Source organism: Argopecten irradians, chromosome 12, assembly GCF_041381155.1.
Source record: "Argopecten irradians isolate NY chromosome 12, Ai_NY, whole genome shotgun sequence".
NCBI classification, from domain to species: domain Eukaryota; kingdom Metazoa; phylum Mollusca; class Bivalvia; order Pectinida; family Pectinidae; genus Argopecten; species Argopecten irradians.
The window spans coordinates 29,636,786-29,656,047 of record NC_091145.1 but is presented as its reverse complement, the minus strand read 5'-3'; the positions used below and the strand labels follow the sequence as shown (position 1 = coordinate 29,656,047).

The following is a 19,262-nucleotide window of genomic DNA, read 5'->3' as shown; positions in this document are numbered from 1 at the left end:
TTATGCGATCACCTTTTTACACATTGTATATCTACGCATACACGATCATACATACATAACCATTACATTCACACACAGACACATAGACACACATACATATGCATACATACTTACACACACACAATCAATCACACCCTTACATACATTACAATACTAATAATTAATTTTATATTCTATTTGATAAAATGAAGTTTGTTTAAATGTAACATTATAGTGGTTTTTCAAGGGATTCTTTTTTTCCCGAATCAAAACGCAACGTCAATGTCTCTATTGTGACGTCACGAAACGTCGGGGTTTCACGCCATTCTCGGATTTTTTTCCCCCATAGTGGTATGCCAAAAAAATATTGGCCAATCAGAAAGCCAGATTTGGTATAAAAACAAAGAAAAATTAATTATATATATATGATATACCAAATTACATAATGGACTTATTAGGACAGGTAAAATACAGTAAAACATGGTTATAACATACATCTGGGTACCAGCAAAAATCACCTCGTTTTAAGCATAGTTTGTTATACACTTATTACAAACATCTTGTAGGAAAATTGACGGGGAATGAAACTTACTACGTTTTAACTACATATTTGTTGTAAGCTTGTTTGTTATAAATAAGTTTTACTGTACTCCAAAAGAAAACCTAATGACTCACCTCCTTCCTGCTAGTTCCTGCCATGAAGTAGATGGATTCCTGCTTCTCCTTCATCCTCTCCAGATAATCGGCCAGACTGGTGTTTTCGGTTTCAGAGTTGGATGAAGCGAATCTCAGAAGTTTGGCCAGACGAGTCCTGTTGGAGTGGTCCTCAATAACTCCTAGTTTGATACTACAAACAAAACACATACATTATTTCAACTGAAGATCTACAAATCTAAGGCTTTGCTCATACTATAGCAAATACCAGCAGTATATATTTGATACTCAGGAGTAAAATAATTTCAGTCTTGGTTTTTTGCAAACTATGTATGGTTAAATCAGCGGCAATTAAAGTAAAATTGCAGCCTTTTTCATCTGTTATAGTTCATGATATGGAAAGGTTATGAAGTATGACATGATCCAAGTTTTTAATATTAAAGGCCAGTTTAAACGAATCATTTTACTTTCATGATGCATAGAAATATCCCCAAGAAACAGTTTCAAACTATGTAACAAACCTTGTGCTGTATTCTTTCCAGAATTTTTCATATTCATCTTTGTCTATTTTCTTTATCATGTCGAGTGTCTTCCTTACGAGTTTCTTCTTGATGACCTTGAGAAGTTTGTGTTGTTGGAGGGTTTCACGAGATACGTTAAGTGGAAGATCGTCAGAGTCAACCTGGTAAAATTACATAAACTAAAGTTACACTAAGAAAGAGAAAATAATTCTTCAGAAAGCTAAAATATGGAAGCCTCAACATAAAATATTGAAGAGACAGGAAAGAATATAATAGGTAATAACTGGAACATTGTACTCCCTCACTCCCCCCTCTTTTTGTGTTGTAGACTTTTAAGATTTTAATAGAAAATATTCCTGCAACAAGACTTTCTGTTATAATATTAAGTATCAATTATATTTGTGGTAGTCCTGCAGGATGAAATGTTAAAGACTTGATGGAATATTAGGTATGAATTCTACTCACCACGCCCTTAACAAATGATAGGTATTTTGGCATCATGTCCTCGAAGTCATCGGTGATGAATACTCTTCTCACATACATCTATAAAGAATCAAAGGGAAAAAATGAGATGTGAACTTAAAATAGGATATAATGAAATACATTATATGTTGAAATTTGATAAAAGTAAGAGGAATTGATTAGATTTAGTTCTACATGAAATCATTATCGATGATAAATAAAGAAATGCAATGGTTAACATGAATAAAATAAACAACCTACAGTGAATTCTTAAATAATTCATGTAAAAATTGTCCAATATGTAATATTTGAAAGCACAAATTTTTCGCAGACATCATCTGCAACTAAGGTCAAATAAAAACATAATTCCTGACAATGGGCTGTAAACCAATTTCTACCACTAGACTACCAAACTGACCTTGATATGGTCTTGAGCTTTGCCGTAGTTTTGGAACAGGTCGGGTGTGGCAGTCTTTGGTACATAGAGGATAGATTTAAAGGTGACCTCTCCTTCGGCGGTGAAGTGGACTTTAGCTAATGGTTCTTCATGATCCTTGCTGATGGACTTGTAGAATTCTGTGTACTCGTCATCAGTGATTTCAGAGGATCTTTAAGAAAAATAAAGTTTAGCATTAACACTTCACAAAATCAAAAATGGGACATGCTTTATTCCTTATTGGTTTAATGAAGAGCATTTTTTCTAGTTTAAGCAGTTGATAGCAATAATAAATAGTATATTAAATCATCTTGCTGACAAATTCAAAATCATTCAAAATGAGACGCGTCTACTGCAATCAAGAGGAACCTTCATTACAAATTAAGAGAAACCAATTGAGTAATTTCAAAAGATGAACAAGGCAATCCCCTAATTGTACAGTCAAAGTTATGGCCACACAACCATTTTGTTTCCTTGATTTACGCCTTGATAGTAGACCAGCCCTAAATAATTAATCAATTCTTGAATATAATCGAATGCTCATTCCAGATCCTGAATATCAATATATACTCACTTTCTGGTCCAGATTGGCTTGACGCTGTTCATGAGCTCCCAATCCCAAACAGTCTTCGAAACTTTCTTTGTCTTTGGCTTGTCATCATCCTTTTCTTCCTCTACCTTTCCTTCCTCATCTTCATCATCCTCATCTTTCTCCTCCTCTGGAGCCTCATCCTTTGCCTCCTCCTCATCGATAGGTTCCTCGACCTCCTCGGTCTTGCTGGTCCACAGGTAGATGTTGAAGTTGATGAACTGGCTGTATTTTTTTATCAGGTCCTTGAGGGTGGATTCCTCGAGGAAATCGTTAGCCTCCTCCTTCATGTGAAGAGTGATGGTGGTTCCGCGGGCAAGGGTGTTGCCACGTGGGTCCTTGGTGACGGAGAAAGATTCGGAGTCAGACTCCCAAATGTACTGCTCATCATCGTTGTTTTTAGAAGTGACAATGATACGATCAGCAACTGTGTAAAGAGAAAATGTTTAACAAATATCAAAACTTTTCTCATAAATTTAAACATTCAAACATTTTGCTGATAAGTAAACAATTATATATGACCAAATTCAAATTATAACAATTTATGACTATGCCATCTTTGCAAATTACAGAGTTAGTTCCCTTGCGGGTAGGTAACGATTGTTGCGTCATTGTTTTGTGAGCACAATCTACATCATTTTTTCCGAAAAGTATGATGTTACGCTCACAAACTCATGGCGTCACAATAACAATACCTACCCACAAGGACAGATAACTCTGTATTATGCAAATACAGAATAATTATTGTTATTGTATATTACAAAGTTAGTTATCTCCTCTCTCACTAAGGCATTTATTGTATATTTTTAAGGGCCACATCATTTTTCTTAGGTTAAAATGCCCAAACAATCTTAATTTTCGCACAAAAAAACAAAACAATGACAAGTATGAATACCTACATTAAAGGAAAGACAACTCTGTAATATGTATTATGTAAAGACAGAATCGTTGTTAGCCTAATTTGTGCGATACTCACCAAGGAAAGAGGAGTAAAATCCAACACCGAACTGTCCAATCAGATCGTTCATCTCGGTGGCAGAGTTTGCGTCTCCAAGGTGTTTTAAGAACTCGCTAGTACCAGATTTGGCGATGGTTCCAAGGTTATTGACCAAATCAGCCTTTGTCATACCAATACCAGTATCTGTTACATGGAGGACATGGTTGTCCTTGTCAATCTGTAAGGTCAAAGAGGTCAAGGTCATACACAGATAGAAACATACATGGACTAAAAACCTTAAAAACGGACTTTGAACAGTAAATCTATATGAGGATGAAATGGATGAAATTGGAATTACATTAATTTATCTTTAACTTGATTTCTTTTTTTGAAAATTGTTAATTTTTCACCAGTATAAATATATATAAATCTTTAAATTCTTATTGGAAACTTGACCTTTTTCAAAAATTTAATATTACACATGATTTCAATCTTATATGTATATTGACAGAAAGGAAAATATAAACAAATTGTCAAACTATGATCAATCAAAACTTTTTATGCAACAATTCAATACTACTTTCAGGTTAACAGTTTATTACCGTGTATCTTTATGTGAACTAAAAACAAAGAAACATTAGTGCTCTTTAATCTTGGCTAAAAGTCAGAATATGTTTCAGGAGAATAATTTGGCCAAATCAACCTAATTGAAGCGCCAAATGATGATTCGGACTTGCCATATTCTATTTATAGCTACCTAGTAGCCTTTATATACAATAAACATCTTGCCGCCCACATAACACTTTGTATTTGAGGTTTCATACATCTGCACTAGCCCTAAAACCTTACAGAAGTTTGGCTTCGGTACAGGAATCTTTACAACACACACAAATACACTTCATCCGTGTGTTTTGTGATAGAACTCGACATTAATTCTACCAAGGTGCCCCAGTAATAGTAAATTACTACAGGTTATGTGAGTAGGTTTGCTACAGTTTTTACTTTTAAATCTCACTATAATTGTCCCATGACAATATATTTTATAACTGCTTTAATTCAATTAAATGGTTAATCTCATTAATTTCTGAATAAATAAATTCAAAACGAAATTAAAAGTAAAAGTTGAAATCAGCTGGTAAGAAGATAATTTCAATGACTTTTTTTTTAATTTGAAATGAATGCATTTTTGTGCAATTATTCAAAACTGCCATCAATTCTTCACATCTCACAGCTAAGATTGGTCAACAGGTGCTATTTTTTAAAAAAGAATTTTTCGCAACTAGATGCTAATACCAGATTATCTCCACCTTGTCTGAATCTTGTTTGAAATTAAAGTGGCCAAACTTATATCAAAGCTAAATTTTATTGATAATTTTAATATTTCAGAGAATGCCGTTTAGTCTGAGAACTGACCTGGGTGAATATTACCAACCAAACTCACCTTAATTTTAATGCTAAGTTCTTCTGTGGCGGCCATAGCATCTTTGTCAGTCAGGCTCATGAAGCGGATCTTATCCAAGGCATCAGAAGCATTGGAAATTAATTCTCTGAGGAAAATCTGTAGCAGAAAAAAAAATTATTTATAAAAACCTTATAACATTCAAAGGTTATACTATCAAGTTAACATAGGGGAGAGGATCTATATAGGCAATGCCTGCTATCTGATCCTATTGTCTTTTGTCAATAAAATTTGTTTGAAATTGAAGTTAACACAAGGAAAACTTAAAGTGTTGATTGCCATTGAATCTGAGTATTCTGAAATAAAATTTGAATAAAGCAATTATAAAAAAAAACCAAAAAACTCATTCCCCCTGACAATAAATTTAGGCTCTTCTAAATCAAACACCAGACAAGTCCATTATGAAGTCTAAGGGGTGTATGAGTTAGATAATAGTGAAATTGAACAAAAACATAAGTATCCATGGCATCTAAACAATAAACATACATCAGTTCAGACTTTAACTTCTAGAACAAAATATCCCTTTGTTTATATCAACATATACTAATGTAATATATTTTGTTTTATGTATCACTTTGAAACAAAGACTATTAACGATCTTTTCTGTGGGGTATACAGAGGCTATGGCTAAGGAATTGTATCGAGTCCATACCTCCTTATTCTTGTATAGAGAGTTGATGATTAACTTCATCATTCTATTAACTTCTGCCTGGAATGCATGTTTCTCAGCCTTGTCTCGAAGTTCTTTCATCTGGGCTACATTCAAGCCATCTAATTGTATAGCTTCCTCCTCTCTGAAACATAGAATTATGATGTCTTAATTTCTGATATATATACCACACATGTATAGGTACATCTAGAACTGAATGAAATTAGGGTTTCTTTAGTTTGAAGTTTTTGTTTTTCAACTTTTGTTGACTTAATTGATTTTAACAAATTTAGTAGCCTATAATTTTATGATAATATAGTCCAATACCACAACTGTCTAAAAACACGTATCTGACTTATGACTTATGTGACCTTGAAAGTAAGTCAGACTTATGTGACCTTGAAAGTAAGTCAGACTTATGTGACCTTGAAAGTAAGTCAAAGTTATTTATTTGGTTTAATTGAGAAGTCATTCAAATGGCAAATAATTTAGGTAGTGTGCAATTTATCATACCTAGTATCATAAATTTTAACACCCCTGTAGGAAAACAATTAAATTTTTCAATGAAGACAAATGCTCTTTCAATTTATTTATTTTCAGGTCTATTCCAGTTATAAGCACTTTAAATCCAGGTGGTGTGCAAGCAGATTCCATCAAGTTGGGAAAAAACTACTATTTTTAGCTATATATTTATAGTTTCTGTAGCTCAGGCATCACAACAATTTGATCAATATTATTATCAGCACGTGGCAAGGGAATATATTCAAGAGCATGTTTTGTGAAATGCTGCGCATTCTGTTTATAATTTGATTTACTTTATCACCAATGATACCAACAACAACTTCCCACACAACTGTTGATAAAGTAACTACAGATCTGAACATCTTGGGTTTGACACAAGCTGTCTGGTAAAATATAAAGGTATAGACATTTGGAAACTGAGACTGAGGCATTACAATTTATTGCCATTACATTTTTAATTACCCCATAGTGAGGAACAAAGGTCAACATTATTATTTAACATACTTTTATCATATTGCATTTCTTGTTTTCTCTAAGGGTCACTCAAGATCACCATTTAGAAAAAAAAACAAAAACAAAAACCCTTAGTCAAATGTTGACCCGAGTTGGTTGGTCTGAGGTGACATCAAGAGTAGGTATATTAATAACCATGAATTATTGGCTCCCAAACCAAATTTCAGTCCATGAACTTAATCAAAAGGCCATGCCATTCAGTGGGGGTAAACATGTAACAGACCAATCATTAGTTTACTCTGGATATATCTAAATTTATCTATATAGATTTCATTACTATGTTATATAATTTGTCAACAGCAGTGACCTTGGCAACTGAGAAAGTTCAAAGTTGCTGATGTATGTGTTAACATCTAAATTGTGGTGTGTTGATGCTCCATCCCTCCCAATGAGGGGCTGGACAGTGGTTCTCCCCGTTTCTATTTATATCTACATGTACACCGTGTGGGGTGTGTTGATGCTTTGTCCCTCCAAATGAAGGGTTGGACAATGGTTCCCTGACCCTTATTATAGCTTGTCCCTCACAATGCGAATTTGACAGTGGTCCCCTGTATCTTTTTATATATAGCCCATCCCTCCCAATGAGAGGTTGGACAGTGGTTCTCCCCGTATCTATTTATATCTACACCATGTGGGGTGTATTGAAGCTTTGTCCCTCCCAATAAAGGGTTGGACAGTGGTTCCCTGTATCTATTTATAGCTACATCCTCCCATCCTCCCATAAGGGGGTTGGACAGTGGTTCCCTGTATCTATATATAGCTCTGTCCCTCCAAATGAGAGGTTGAACAGTGGTTCCCTGTATCTATTTATAACTCTGTCCCTCCCAATGAGGGTTGGACAGTGGTCCCCTGTATCTATTTATAGCTCCGTCCTCCTAATAAGGGGGTTGGACAGTGGTCCCCTAAGGGGGTTGGACAGTGGTCCCCTGTATCTATTTATAGCTCTGTCCCTCCAAATGAGAGGTTGAACAGTGGTTCCCTGTATCTATTTATAGCTCCGTCCTCCCAATAAGGGGGTTGGACAGTGGTTCCCTGTATCTATTTATAGCTCTGTCCCTCCAAATGAGAGGTTGGACAGTGGTTCCCTGTATCTATTTATAGCTCCGTCCTCCCAATGAGGGGTTGGACAGTGGTTCCCTGTATCTATTTATAGCTCTGTCCCTCCCAATGAGAGGTTGGACAGTGGTTCCCTGTATCTATTTATAGCTCCTCCTCCCAATAAGGGGTTGGACAGTGGTTCCCTGTATCTATTTATAGCTACATCCTCCCTCAATAAGGGGGTTGGACAGTGGTTCCCTGTATCTATTTATAGCTCTGTCCCCTCCAATTATAGAGAGGTTGAACAGTGGTTCCCTGTATCTATTTATAGCTACATATCCTCCCCAATAAGAAGTGGTTCCCTGTATCTATTACTCTCCTCCCAGGGGTGGTGGTTCCCTGTATCTATTTATAGCTCTGTCCCTCCCAATGAGAGGTTGGACAGTGGTTCCCTGTATCTATTTATAGCTCCGTCCTTCCCAATGAGGGGTTAGACAGTGGTTCCTCTGTATCTATTTATAACTCTGTCCCTCCCAATGAGAGGTTGGACAGTGGTTCCCCTGTATGTATTTATAACTACACCATGTGGTTGCCTGAAGCATCACAACACTACTGTGTACACAGAGCAATGCAGTAGAGTGAGGGAATTGTGCAGCACCTGTGGCCAAACATGGGTAGGCATCAAATTACAACACACACCACTCACATATACAACAACTATAGATACTTAGGTATTCTAGGGGGAATAGCTACACTAAGGATCAGAGGTTTTATATTTATGTTTATAATGCAATGCTTTATTGTAAAGTACTATAAAAACCAATCTTAAGAAAATGGATTTCTTAAGATGAAAGCAATGCAATAGGCGTGAACTGAAGTCAATAGTTCCTTTCAGAATAAAGGTCAAGGTGATAGTATACTAGGGTCAAGGTCAGCTATTCATAAATCCAATCAGATTTATTGTTTCATTAATGTGGAATGATTATGATATTTAACTTTGTATCAGTAATCTCAGTCTATGGTCTTCATGACACAGATGTCACAGAAGCACTGTCAATAGCCTTGGTGGTGCTTTCAACTTTGGGTTCAACCTTCTCTCCCCTCCCCCAAGAACAAATAAATTAATCAGAGAGATGGACATATAGTGATTATCAATGAAAAGATTGGCATAAGGAGAGAAAAAATATTGGACTACATGTACATATAGTGCAAACAGCTGTAAGCTTTTACAAACATATGTTCTGTCTATGTATAGCCTACACAAGGGTAATCTCCTGCGTCATAGATATTTAGCTGGTGTTCAGCAGGATAACCCTAAGTAAGCTATCACACATATGTCAGCCCCTTTGTGTACTAACATTGATGTCAGCCCCTATGTGTACTAACATTGATGTCAGCCCCTATGTGTACTAACATTGATGTCAGCCCCTATATGTACTAACATTGATGTCAGCCCCTATGTGTACTAACATTGATGTCAGCCCCTATGTGTACTAACATTGATGTCAGCCCCTATGTGTACTAACATTGATGTCAGCCCCTATATGTACTAACATTGATGTCAGCCCCTATGTGTACTAACATTGATGTCAGCCCCTATGTGTACTAACATTGATGTCAGCCCCTATGTGTACTAACATTCATGTCGGCCCCTATGTGTACTAACATTGATGTCAGCCCCTATGTGTACTAACATTCATGTCAGCCCCTATGTGTACTAACATTGATGTCAGCCCCTATGTGTACTAACATTGATGTCAGCCCCTATGTGTACTAACATTGATGTCAGCCCCTATGTGTACTAACATTCAAGTCAGCCTATATGTGTACTAACATTCATGTCAGCCCCTATGTGTACTAACATTGATGTCAGCCCCTTTGTGTACTAACATTCATGTCAGCCCCTATGTGTACTAACATTGATGTCAGCCCCTATGTGTACTAACATTGATGTCAGCCCCTATGTGCACTAACATTCATGTCAGCCCCTATGTGTACTAACATTGATGTCAGCCCCTGTACTATGTGTAGCTAACTAACATTCATGTCAGCCCTATGTGTACTAACATTGATGTCAGCCCCTATGTGTACTAACATTATGTCAGCCCCTTTGTACTAACATTCATGTCAGCCCCTATGTGTACTAACATTGATGTCAGCCCCCTATGTGTACTAACATTGATGTCAGCCCCTATGTGTACTAACATTCATGTCAGCCCCTATGTGTACTAACATTGATGTCAGCCCCTATGTGTACTAACATTGATGTCAGCCCCTATGTGTACTAACATTCATTCAGCCTGTCATTATGCAGCCCCTTTGTGTACTAACATTGATGTCAGCCCCTATGTGTACTAACATTGATGTCAGCCCCTATGTGTACTAACATTGATGTCAGCCCCTATGTGTACTAACATTGATGTCAGCCCCTATGTGTACTAACATTGATGTCAGCCCCTATGTGTACTAACATTCATGTCAGCCCCTTGTGACTAACATTCAGTCAGCCCCTATGTGTACTAACATTGATGTCAGCCCCTTGTGTACTAACATTGATGTCAGCCCCTATGTGTACTAACATTGATGTCAGCCCCTTGTGTACTAACATTGATGTCAGCCCCTATGTGTACTAACATTCATGTCAGCCCCTATGTGTACTAACATTGATGTCAGCCCCTATGTGTACTAACATTGATGTCAGCCCCTATGTACACTAACATTGATGTCAGCCCCTATGTGTACTAACATTCATGTCAGCCCCTATGTGTACATTGATGTCAGCCCCTAACTAACATTGATGTCAGCCCCTATGTGTACTAACATTGATGTCAGCCCCTATTGTACTAACATTGATGTCAGCCCCTATGTGTACTAACATTGATGTCAGCCCCTATGTGTACTAACATTGATGTCAGCCCCTATGTGTACTAACATTGATGTCAGCCCCTTTGTACACTAACATTGATGTCAGCCCCTATGTGTACTAACATTGATGTCAGCCCCTATGTGTACTAACATTGATGTCAGCCCCTATGTGTACTAACATTGATGTCAGCCCCTATGTGTACTAACATTGATGTCAGCCCCTTTGTGTACTAACATTGATGTCAGCCCCTATGTGTACTAACATTGATGTCAGCCCCTTTGTGTACTAACATTGATGTCAGCCCCTATGTGTACTAACATTGATGTCAGCCCCTATGTGTACTAACATTGATGTCAGCCCCTATGTGTACTAACATTGATGTCAGCCCCTATGTGTACTAACATTGATGTCAGCCCCTTTGTGTACTAACATTGATGTCAGCCCCTATGTGTACTAACATTGATGTCAGCCCCTATGTGTACTAACATTGATGTCAGCCCCTTTGTGTACTAACATTCATGTCAGCCCCTATGTGTACTAACATTGATGTCAGCCCCTATGTGTACTAACATTGATGTCAGCCCCTATGTGTACTAACATTCATGTCAGCCCCTTGTGTACTAACATTCATGTCAGCCCCTTTGTGTACTAACATTGATGTCAGCCCCTATGTGTACTAACATTGATGTCAGCCCCTATGTGTACTAACATTGATGTCAGCCCCTATGTGTACTAACATTGATGTCAGCCCCTTTGTGTACTAACATTCATGTCAGCCCCTTTGTGTACTAACATTGATGTCAGCCCCTATGTGTACTAACATTGATGTCAGCCCCTATGTGTACTAACATTGATGTCAGCCCCTATGTGTACTAACATTCATGTCAGCCCCTATGTGTACTAACATTCATGTCAGCCCCTATGTGTACTAACATTGATGTCAGCCCCTTTGTGTACTAACATTCATGTCAGGCCCCTATTGTACTAACATTCATGTCAGCCCCTATGTGTACTAACATTGATGTCAGCCCCTATGTGTACTAACATTGATGTCAGCCCCTATGTGTACTAACATTCATGTCAGCCCCTTGTGTACTAACATTCATGTCAGCCCCTATGTGTACTAACATTCATGTCAGCCCCTATGTGTACTAACATTCATGTCAGCCCCTATGTGTACACTAACATTCATGTCAGCCCCTATGTGTACTAACATTGATGTCAGCCCCTATGTGTACTAACATTGATGTCAGCCCCTATGTGTACTAACATTGATGTCAGCCCCTATGTGTACTAACATTCATGTCAGCCCCTATGTGTACTAACATTGATGTCAGCCCCTATGTGTACTAACATTGATGTCAGCCCCTATGTGTACTAACATTGATGTCAGCCCCTATGTGTACTAACATTGATGTCAGCCCCTATGTGTACTAACATTGATGTCAGCCCCTATGTGTACTAACATTGATGTCAGCCCCTATGTGTACTAACATTGATGTCAGCCCCTATGTGTACTAACATTGATGTCAGCCCCTATGTGTACTAACATTGATGTCAGCCCCTATGTGTACTAACATTGATGTCAGCCCCTATGTGTACTAACATTGATGTCAGCCCCTATGTGTACTAACATTGATGTCAGCCCCTATGTGTACTAACATTGATGTCAGCCCCTATGTGTACTAACATTGATGTCAGCCCCTATGTGTACTAACATTGATGTCAGCCCCTTATGTGTACTAACATTCATGTCAGCCCCTATGTGTACTAACATTGATGTCAGCCCCTATGTGTACTAACATTCATGTCAGCCCCTATGTGTACTAACATTCATGTCAGCCCCTATGTGTACTAACATTCATGTCAGCCCCTATGTGTACTAACATTGATGTCAGCCCCTATGTGTACTAAACATTGATGTCAGCCCCTTTGTGTACTAACATTCATGTCAGCCCCTATGTGTACTAACATTCATGTCAGCCCCTTGACTACATTATGTCAGTATGTGTACTAACATTGATGTCAGCCCCTATGTGTACTAACATTGATGTCAGCCCCTATGTGTACTAACATTGATGTCAGCCCCTATGTGTACTAACATTGATGTCAGCCCCTATGTGTACTAACATTGATGTCAGCCCCTATGTGTACTAACATTGATGTCAGCCCCTATGTGTACTAACATTGATGTCAGCCCCTATGTGTACTAACATTGATGTCAGCCCCTATGTGTACTAACATTGATGTCAGCCCCTATGTGTACTAACATTCATGTCAGCCCCATGTGTACTAACATTGATGTCAGCCCCTATGTGTACTAACATTGATGTCAGCCCCTATGTGTACTAACATTGATGTCAGCCCCTATTGTGTACTAACATTGATGTCAGCCCCTATGTGTACTAACATTGATGTCAGCCCTATGTTACTAACATTATGTGCCCCTTCACTAACATTGATGTCAGCCCCTATGTGTACTAACATTGATGTCAGCCCCTATGTGTACTAACATTCATGTCAGCCCCTTTGTACACTAACATTGATGTCAGCCCCTATGTGTACTAACATTGATGTCAGCCCCTATGTGTACTAACATTGATGTCAGCCCCTATGTGTACTAACATTGATGTCAGCCCCTATGTGTACTAACATTGATGTCAGCCCCTTTGTGTACTAACATTGATGTCAGCCCCTTTGTGTACTAACATTGATGTCAGCCCCTTTGTGTACTAACATTGATGTCAGCCCCTTTGTGTACTAACATTGATGTCAGCCCCTATGTGTACTAACATTGATGTCAGCCCCTATGTGTACTAACATTGATGTCAGCCCCTATGTGTACTAACATTGATGTCAGCCCTTGTTGTGTCAGCCCCTATGTGTACTAACATTGATGTCAGCCCCTATGTGTACTAACATTGATGTCAGCCCCTATGTGTACTAACATTGATGTCAGCCCCTATGTGTACTAACATTGATGTCAGCCCCTATGTGTACTAACATTGATGTCAGCCCCTATGTGTACTAACATGATGTCAGCCCCTATGTGTACTAACATTGATGTCAGCCCCTATGTGTACTAACATTGATGTCAGCCCCTTTGCCCCTATGTGTACTAACATTGATGTCAGCCCCTATGTGTACTAACATTGATGTCAGCCCCTCCTATGTGTACTAACATTGATGTCAGCCCCTATGTGTACTAACATTCATGTCAGCCCCTATGTGTACTAACATTGATGTCAGCCCCTATGTGTACTAACATTGATGTCAGCCCCTATGTGTACTAACATTGATGTCAGCCCCTTTGTGTACTAACATTGATGTCAGCCCCTATGTGTACTAACATTGATGTCAGCCTATGTGTACTAACACTATGTGTACTAACATTGATGTCAGCCCCTATTGTACTAACATTGATGTCAGCCCCTATGTGTACTAACATTGATGTCAGCCCCTTTGTACTAACATTATGTCAGTATTGTACTAACATTGATGTCAGCCCCTATGTGTACTAACATAACATTTTGTCAACATGCCCCCTATGTGTACTAACATTGATGTCAGCCCCTATGTGTACTAACATTGATGTCAGCCCCTATGTGTACTAACATTGATGTCAGCCCCTATGTGTACTAACATTGATGTCAGCCCCTATGTGTACTAACATTGATGTCAGCCCCTATGTGTACTAACATTGATGTCAGCCCCTATGTGTACTAACATTGATGTCAGCCCCTATGTGTACTAACATTGATGTCAGCCCCTATGTGTACTAACATTGATGTCAGCCCCTATGTGTACTAACATTGATGTCAGCCCCTAACATTTGATGTCAGCCCCTATGTGTACTAACATTGATGTCAGCCCCTATGTGTACTAACATTGATGTCAGCCCCTATGTGTACTAACATTGATGTCAGCCCCTTTGTGTACTAACATTGATGTCAGCCCCTATGTGTACTAACATTGATGTCAGCCCCTTTGTACACTAACATTGATGTCAGCCCCTATGTGTACTAACATTGATGTCAGCCCCTATGTGTACTAACATTGATGTCAGCCCCTATGTGTACTAACATTGATGTCAGCCCCTATGTGTACTAACATTGATGTCAGCCCCTTGTACATAACATTCATGTCAGCCCCTATGTGTACTAACATTGATGTCAGCCCCTATGTGTACTAACATTGATGTCAGCCCCTATGTGTACTAACATTGATGTCAGCCCTAACATTGATGTCACCCCTACACTAACATTGATGTCAGCCCCTTTGTGTACTAACATTGATGTCAGCCCCTATGTGTACTAACATTGATGTCAGCCCCTATGTGTACTAACATTGATTCAGCCCCTATTGTACTAACATTGATGTCAGCCCCTATGTGTACTAACATTGATGTCACCCCTATGTGTACTAACATTGATGTCAGCCCCTATGTGTACTAACATTGATGTCAGCCCCTATGTGTACTAACATTGATGTCAGCCCCTATGTGTACTAACATTCATGTCAGCCCCTATGTGTACTAACATTGATGTCAGCCCCTATGTGTACTAACATTGATGTCAGCCCCTATGTGTACTAACATTGATGTCAGCCCCTATGTGTACTAACATTCATGTCAGCCCCTATGTGTACTAACATTGATGTCAGCCCCTATGTGTACTAACTATTGATGTCAGCCCCTATGTGTACTAACATTCATGTCAGCCCCTATGTGTACTAACATTGATGTCAGCCCCTATGTGTACTAACATTGATGTCAGCCCCTTTGTACACTAACATTCATGTCAGCCCCTATGTGTACTAACATTCATGTCAGCCCCTATGTGTACTAACATTGATGTCAGCCCTATGTGTACTAACATTCATGTCAGCCCCTATGTGTACTAACATTGATGTCAGCCCCTATGTGTACTAACATTGATGTCAGCCCCTTTGTACACTAACATTCATGTCAGCCCCTATGTGTACTAACATTGATGTCAGCCCCTATGTGTACTAACATTGATGTCAGCCCCTATGTGTACTAACATTGATGTCAGCCCATATGTGTACTAACATTGATGTCAGCCCCTTTGTGTACTAACATTGATGTCAGCCCCTATGTGTACTAACATTGATGTCAGCCCCTTTGTGTACTAACATTGATGTCAGCCCCTATGTGTACTAACATTGATGTCAGCCCCTTTGTGTACTAACATTGATGTCAGCCCCTATGTGTACTAACTAACATTGATGTCAGCCCCTATGTGTACTAACATTGATGTCAGCCCCTATGTGTACTAACATTCATGTCAGCCCCTTTGTGTACTAACATTGATGTCAGCCCTATGTGTACTAACATTGATGTCAGCCCCTATGTGTACTAACATTCATGTCAGCCCCTATGTGTACTAACATTGATGTCAGCCCCTATGTGTACTAACATTGATGTCAGCCCCTTGTGTACTAACATTGATGTCAGCCCCTTTGTGTACTAACATTGATGTCAGCCCCTATGTGTACTAACATTGATGTCAGCCCCTATGTGTACTAACATTGATGTCAGCCCCTATGTGTACTAACATTGATGTCAGCCCCTATGTGTACTAACATTGATGTCAGCCCCTATGTGTACTAACATTGATGTCAGCCCCTATGTGTACTAACATTGATGTCAGCCCCTATGTGTACTAACATTGATGTCAGCCCCTATGTGTACTAACATTGATGTCAGCCCCTATGTGTACTAACATTGATGTCAGCCCCTATGTGTACTAACATTGATGTCAGCCCCTATGTGTACTAACATTGATGTCAGCCCCTTTGTGTACTAACATTCATGTCAGCCCCTTTGTACACTAACATTGATGTCAGCCCCTATGTGTACTAACATTGATGTCAGCCCCTATGTGTACTAACATTGATGTCAGCCCCTTTGTGTACTAACATTGATGTCAGCCCCTATGTGTACTAACATTGATGTCAGCCCCTATGTGTACTAACATTGATGTCAGCCCCTATGTGTACTAACATTGATGTCAGCCTATATGTGTACTAACATTGATGTCAGCCCCTATGTGTACTAACATTGATGTCAGCCCCTATGTGTACTAACATTCATGTCAGCCCCTATGTGTACTAACATTGATGTCAGCCCCTATGTGTACTAACATTGATGTCAGCCCTATGTGTACTAACATTGATGTCAGCCCCTATTGTGTACTAACATTCATGTCGCCCCTAGTGTACTAACATGATGTCAGCCCCTTATGTGTACTAACATTGATGTCAGCCCCTATGTGTACTAACATTGATGTCAGCCCCTATGTGTACTAACATTGATGTCAGCCCCTATGTGTACTAACATTGATGTCAGCCCCTATGTGTACTAACATTGATGTCAGCCCCTATGTGTACTAACATTGATGTCAGCCCCTATGTGTACTAACATTGATGTCAGCCCCTATGTGTACTACTTGATCATTGATGTGTCAGCCCCTATGTGTACTAACATTGATGTCAGCCCCTATGTGTACTAACATTGATGTCAGCCCCTATGTGTACTAACATTGATGTCAGCCCCTATGTGTACTAACATTTGATGTCAGCCCCTATGTGTACTAACATTGATGTCAGCCCCTATGTGTACTAACATTGATGTCAGCCCCTATGTGTACTAACATTGATGTCAGCCCCTATGTGTACTAACATTGATGTCAGCCCCTATGTGTACTAACATTGATGTCAGCCCCTATGTGTACTAACATTGATGTCAGCCCCTATGTGTACTAACATTGATGTCAGCCCCTATGTGTACTAACATTGATGTCAGCCCCTATGTGTACTAACATTGATGTCAGCCCCTATGTGTACTAACATTGATGTCAGCCCTATGTGTACTAACATTGATGTCAGCTCTATGTGTACTAACATTGATGTCAGCCCTATGTTACTAACATTGATGTCAGCCCTATCAAATTGTGTCAGCTATGGTACATTGATGTCAGCCCCTATGTGTACTAACATTGATGTCAGCCCTATGTGTACTAACATTGATGTCAGCCCCTATGTTACTAACATTCATGTCAGCCCCTATGTGTACTAACATTCATGTCAGCCCCTATGTGTACTAACATTGATGTCAGCCCCTATGTGTACTAACATTCATGTCAGCCCCTATGTGTACTAACATTGATGTCAGCCCCTATGTGTACTAACATTGATGTCAGCCCCTATGTGTACTAACATTGATGTCAGCCCCTATGTGTACTAACATTGATGTCAGCCCCTATGTGTACTAACATTGATGTCAGCCCCTATGTGTACTAACATTGATGTCAGCCCCTATGTGTACTAACATTGATGTCAGCCCCTTTGTACTAACATTGATGTCAGCCCCTATGTGTACTAACTATTGATGTCAGCCCCTATGTGTACACTAACATTGATGTCAGCCCCTATGTGTACACAACATTGATGTCAGCCCCTATGTGTACTAACATTGATGTCAGCCCCTATGTGTACTAACATTGATGTCAGCCCCTTGTGTACTACATTCATGTCAGCCCCTATGTGTGTATTCATGTCAGCCCTATGTGTGTATTCATATGTGTGTATTCATGTCAGCCCCTATGTGTGTATTCATGTCAGCCCCTATATGTGTATTCATGTCAGCCCCTACATGTGTATTCAAGTCAGCTTATATGTGTAATCATGCCAGCCCCTATATTGCTCGCTGTCACCCCTGTAAGTAACCCATATAGCGTGATCCGTTCCTCCCCACCCCTCAATTTTAAATGATCAGTTCTAAAGGGTAGAAGTAACCAACATTTGTTTTCCCTTCGTGATATTGATTATTTAATGATTAATGTATTGTATTTTATGGTGTCCCCTTTCCACCTGTTTTATACATAACACACATATATATATATGCATGAAATTTAGTTTCCTGGTCATCATATGTACTAACTATTGAATCTTGCTGTACATGGACATAATTCTTCTGTAATTGTAAACGTAGATATTTTTGTGAATGTTTGATATTGCGATTTGCATATATATATATGCAACGTTGTGATGTTGTTATATTTTGCGATAAATATGACTGTTATTTTTTTGCAACATAGTGAAATATAGACACTGAATAGTAAATATCATGTTCTTGAGAACTTTTTGCACTTTAAAAAATTCTTCATGTAATTAGTGTCAATAATTCCCCCCTTTTGTAAATTTTCACATTTGCATCATGTACAGTATAAACAAGAAATCATGTTTGTCTATGAATTTCAATGTTTAAGGTTGTAGTTGACTAACGGTAGTAAAAAAAACATGTATGAAAGCCAGCGTAAAAAGTTATAAACAATGTCCAATTGTCTATGCTTGTGTAAGTAAATGGTCAGTGTCTCATTAGCTAACGAGGACTAATTAGAGCTGAGAGGGTAACCTATTATTGTGTCTGAGAGAATGCCAATGCTGGTTTGTATGGACTAGGTAAACCACCAGATACATTCTCTATCATTCACAACCAAGTCTATAAATAGTAACGGTAAACATCTATATCAAAGTCATTTTGGGAACAGAATCATGCAGATGCTTGCATGTGTTGAACATAAGTCAGTCACATTTGCAGCCAAACAAACGCAT

At 38.8% G+C, this 19,262-nt stretch overlaps 1 protein-coding gene across 1 annotated transcript in view; it reads right to left on the bottom strand.

The window, feature by feature from the left end:
• Nucleotides 1-19,262, bottom strand: part of LOC138336890 (uncharacterized) — a 46,780-nt gene that overhangs the window by 18,504 nt on the left and 9,014 nt on the right. Inside the window, exons 3-10 of the mRNA XM_069286508.1 lie at nt 5,690-5,831; nt 5,020-5,136; nt 3,618-3,816; nt 2,627-3,068; nt 2,035-2,224; nt 1,620-1,697; nt 1,155-1,315; nt 655-826 (exon numbers count right to left, since the gene is read on the bottom strand). Coding sequence (XP_069142609.1) covers nt 655-826; nt 1,155-1,315; nt 1,620-1,697; nt 2,035-2,224; nt 2,627-3,068; nt 3,618-3,816; nt 5,020-5,136; nt 5,690-5,831 — 1,501 coding nt within the window. The remainder of the gene's footprint in view (nt 1-654; nt 827-1,154; nt 1,316-1,619; nt 1,698-2,034; nt 2,225-2,626; nt 3,069-3,617; nt 3,817-5,019; nt 5,137-5,689; nt 5,832-19,262) is intronic.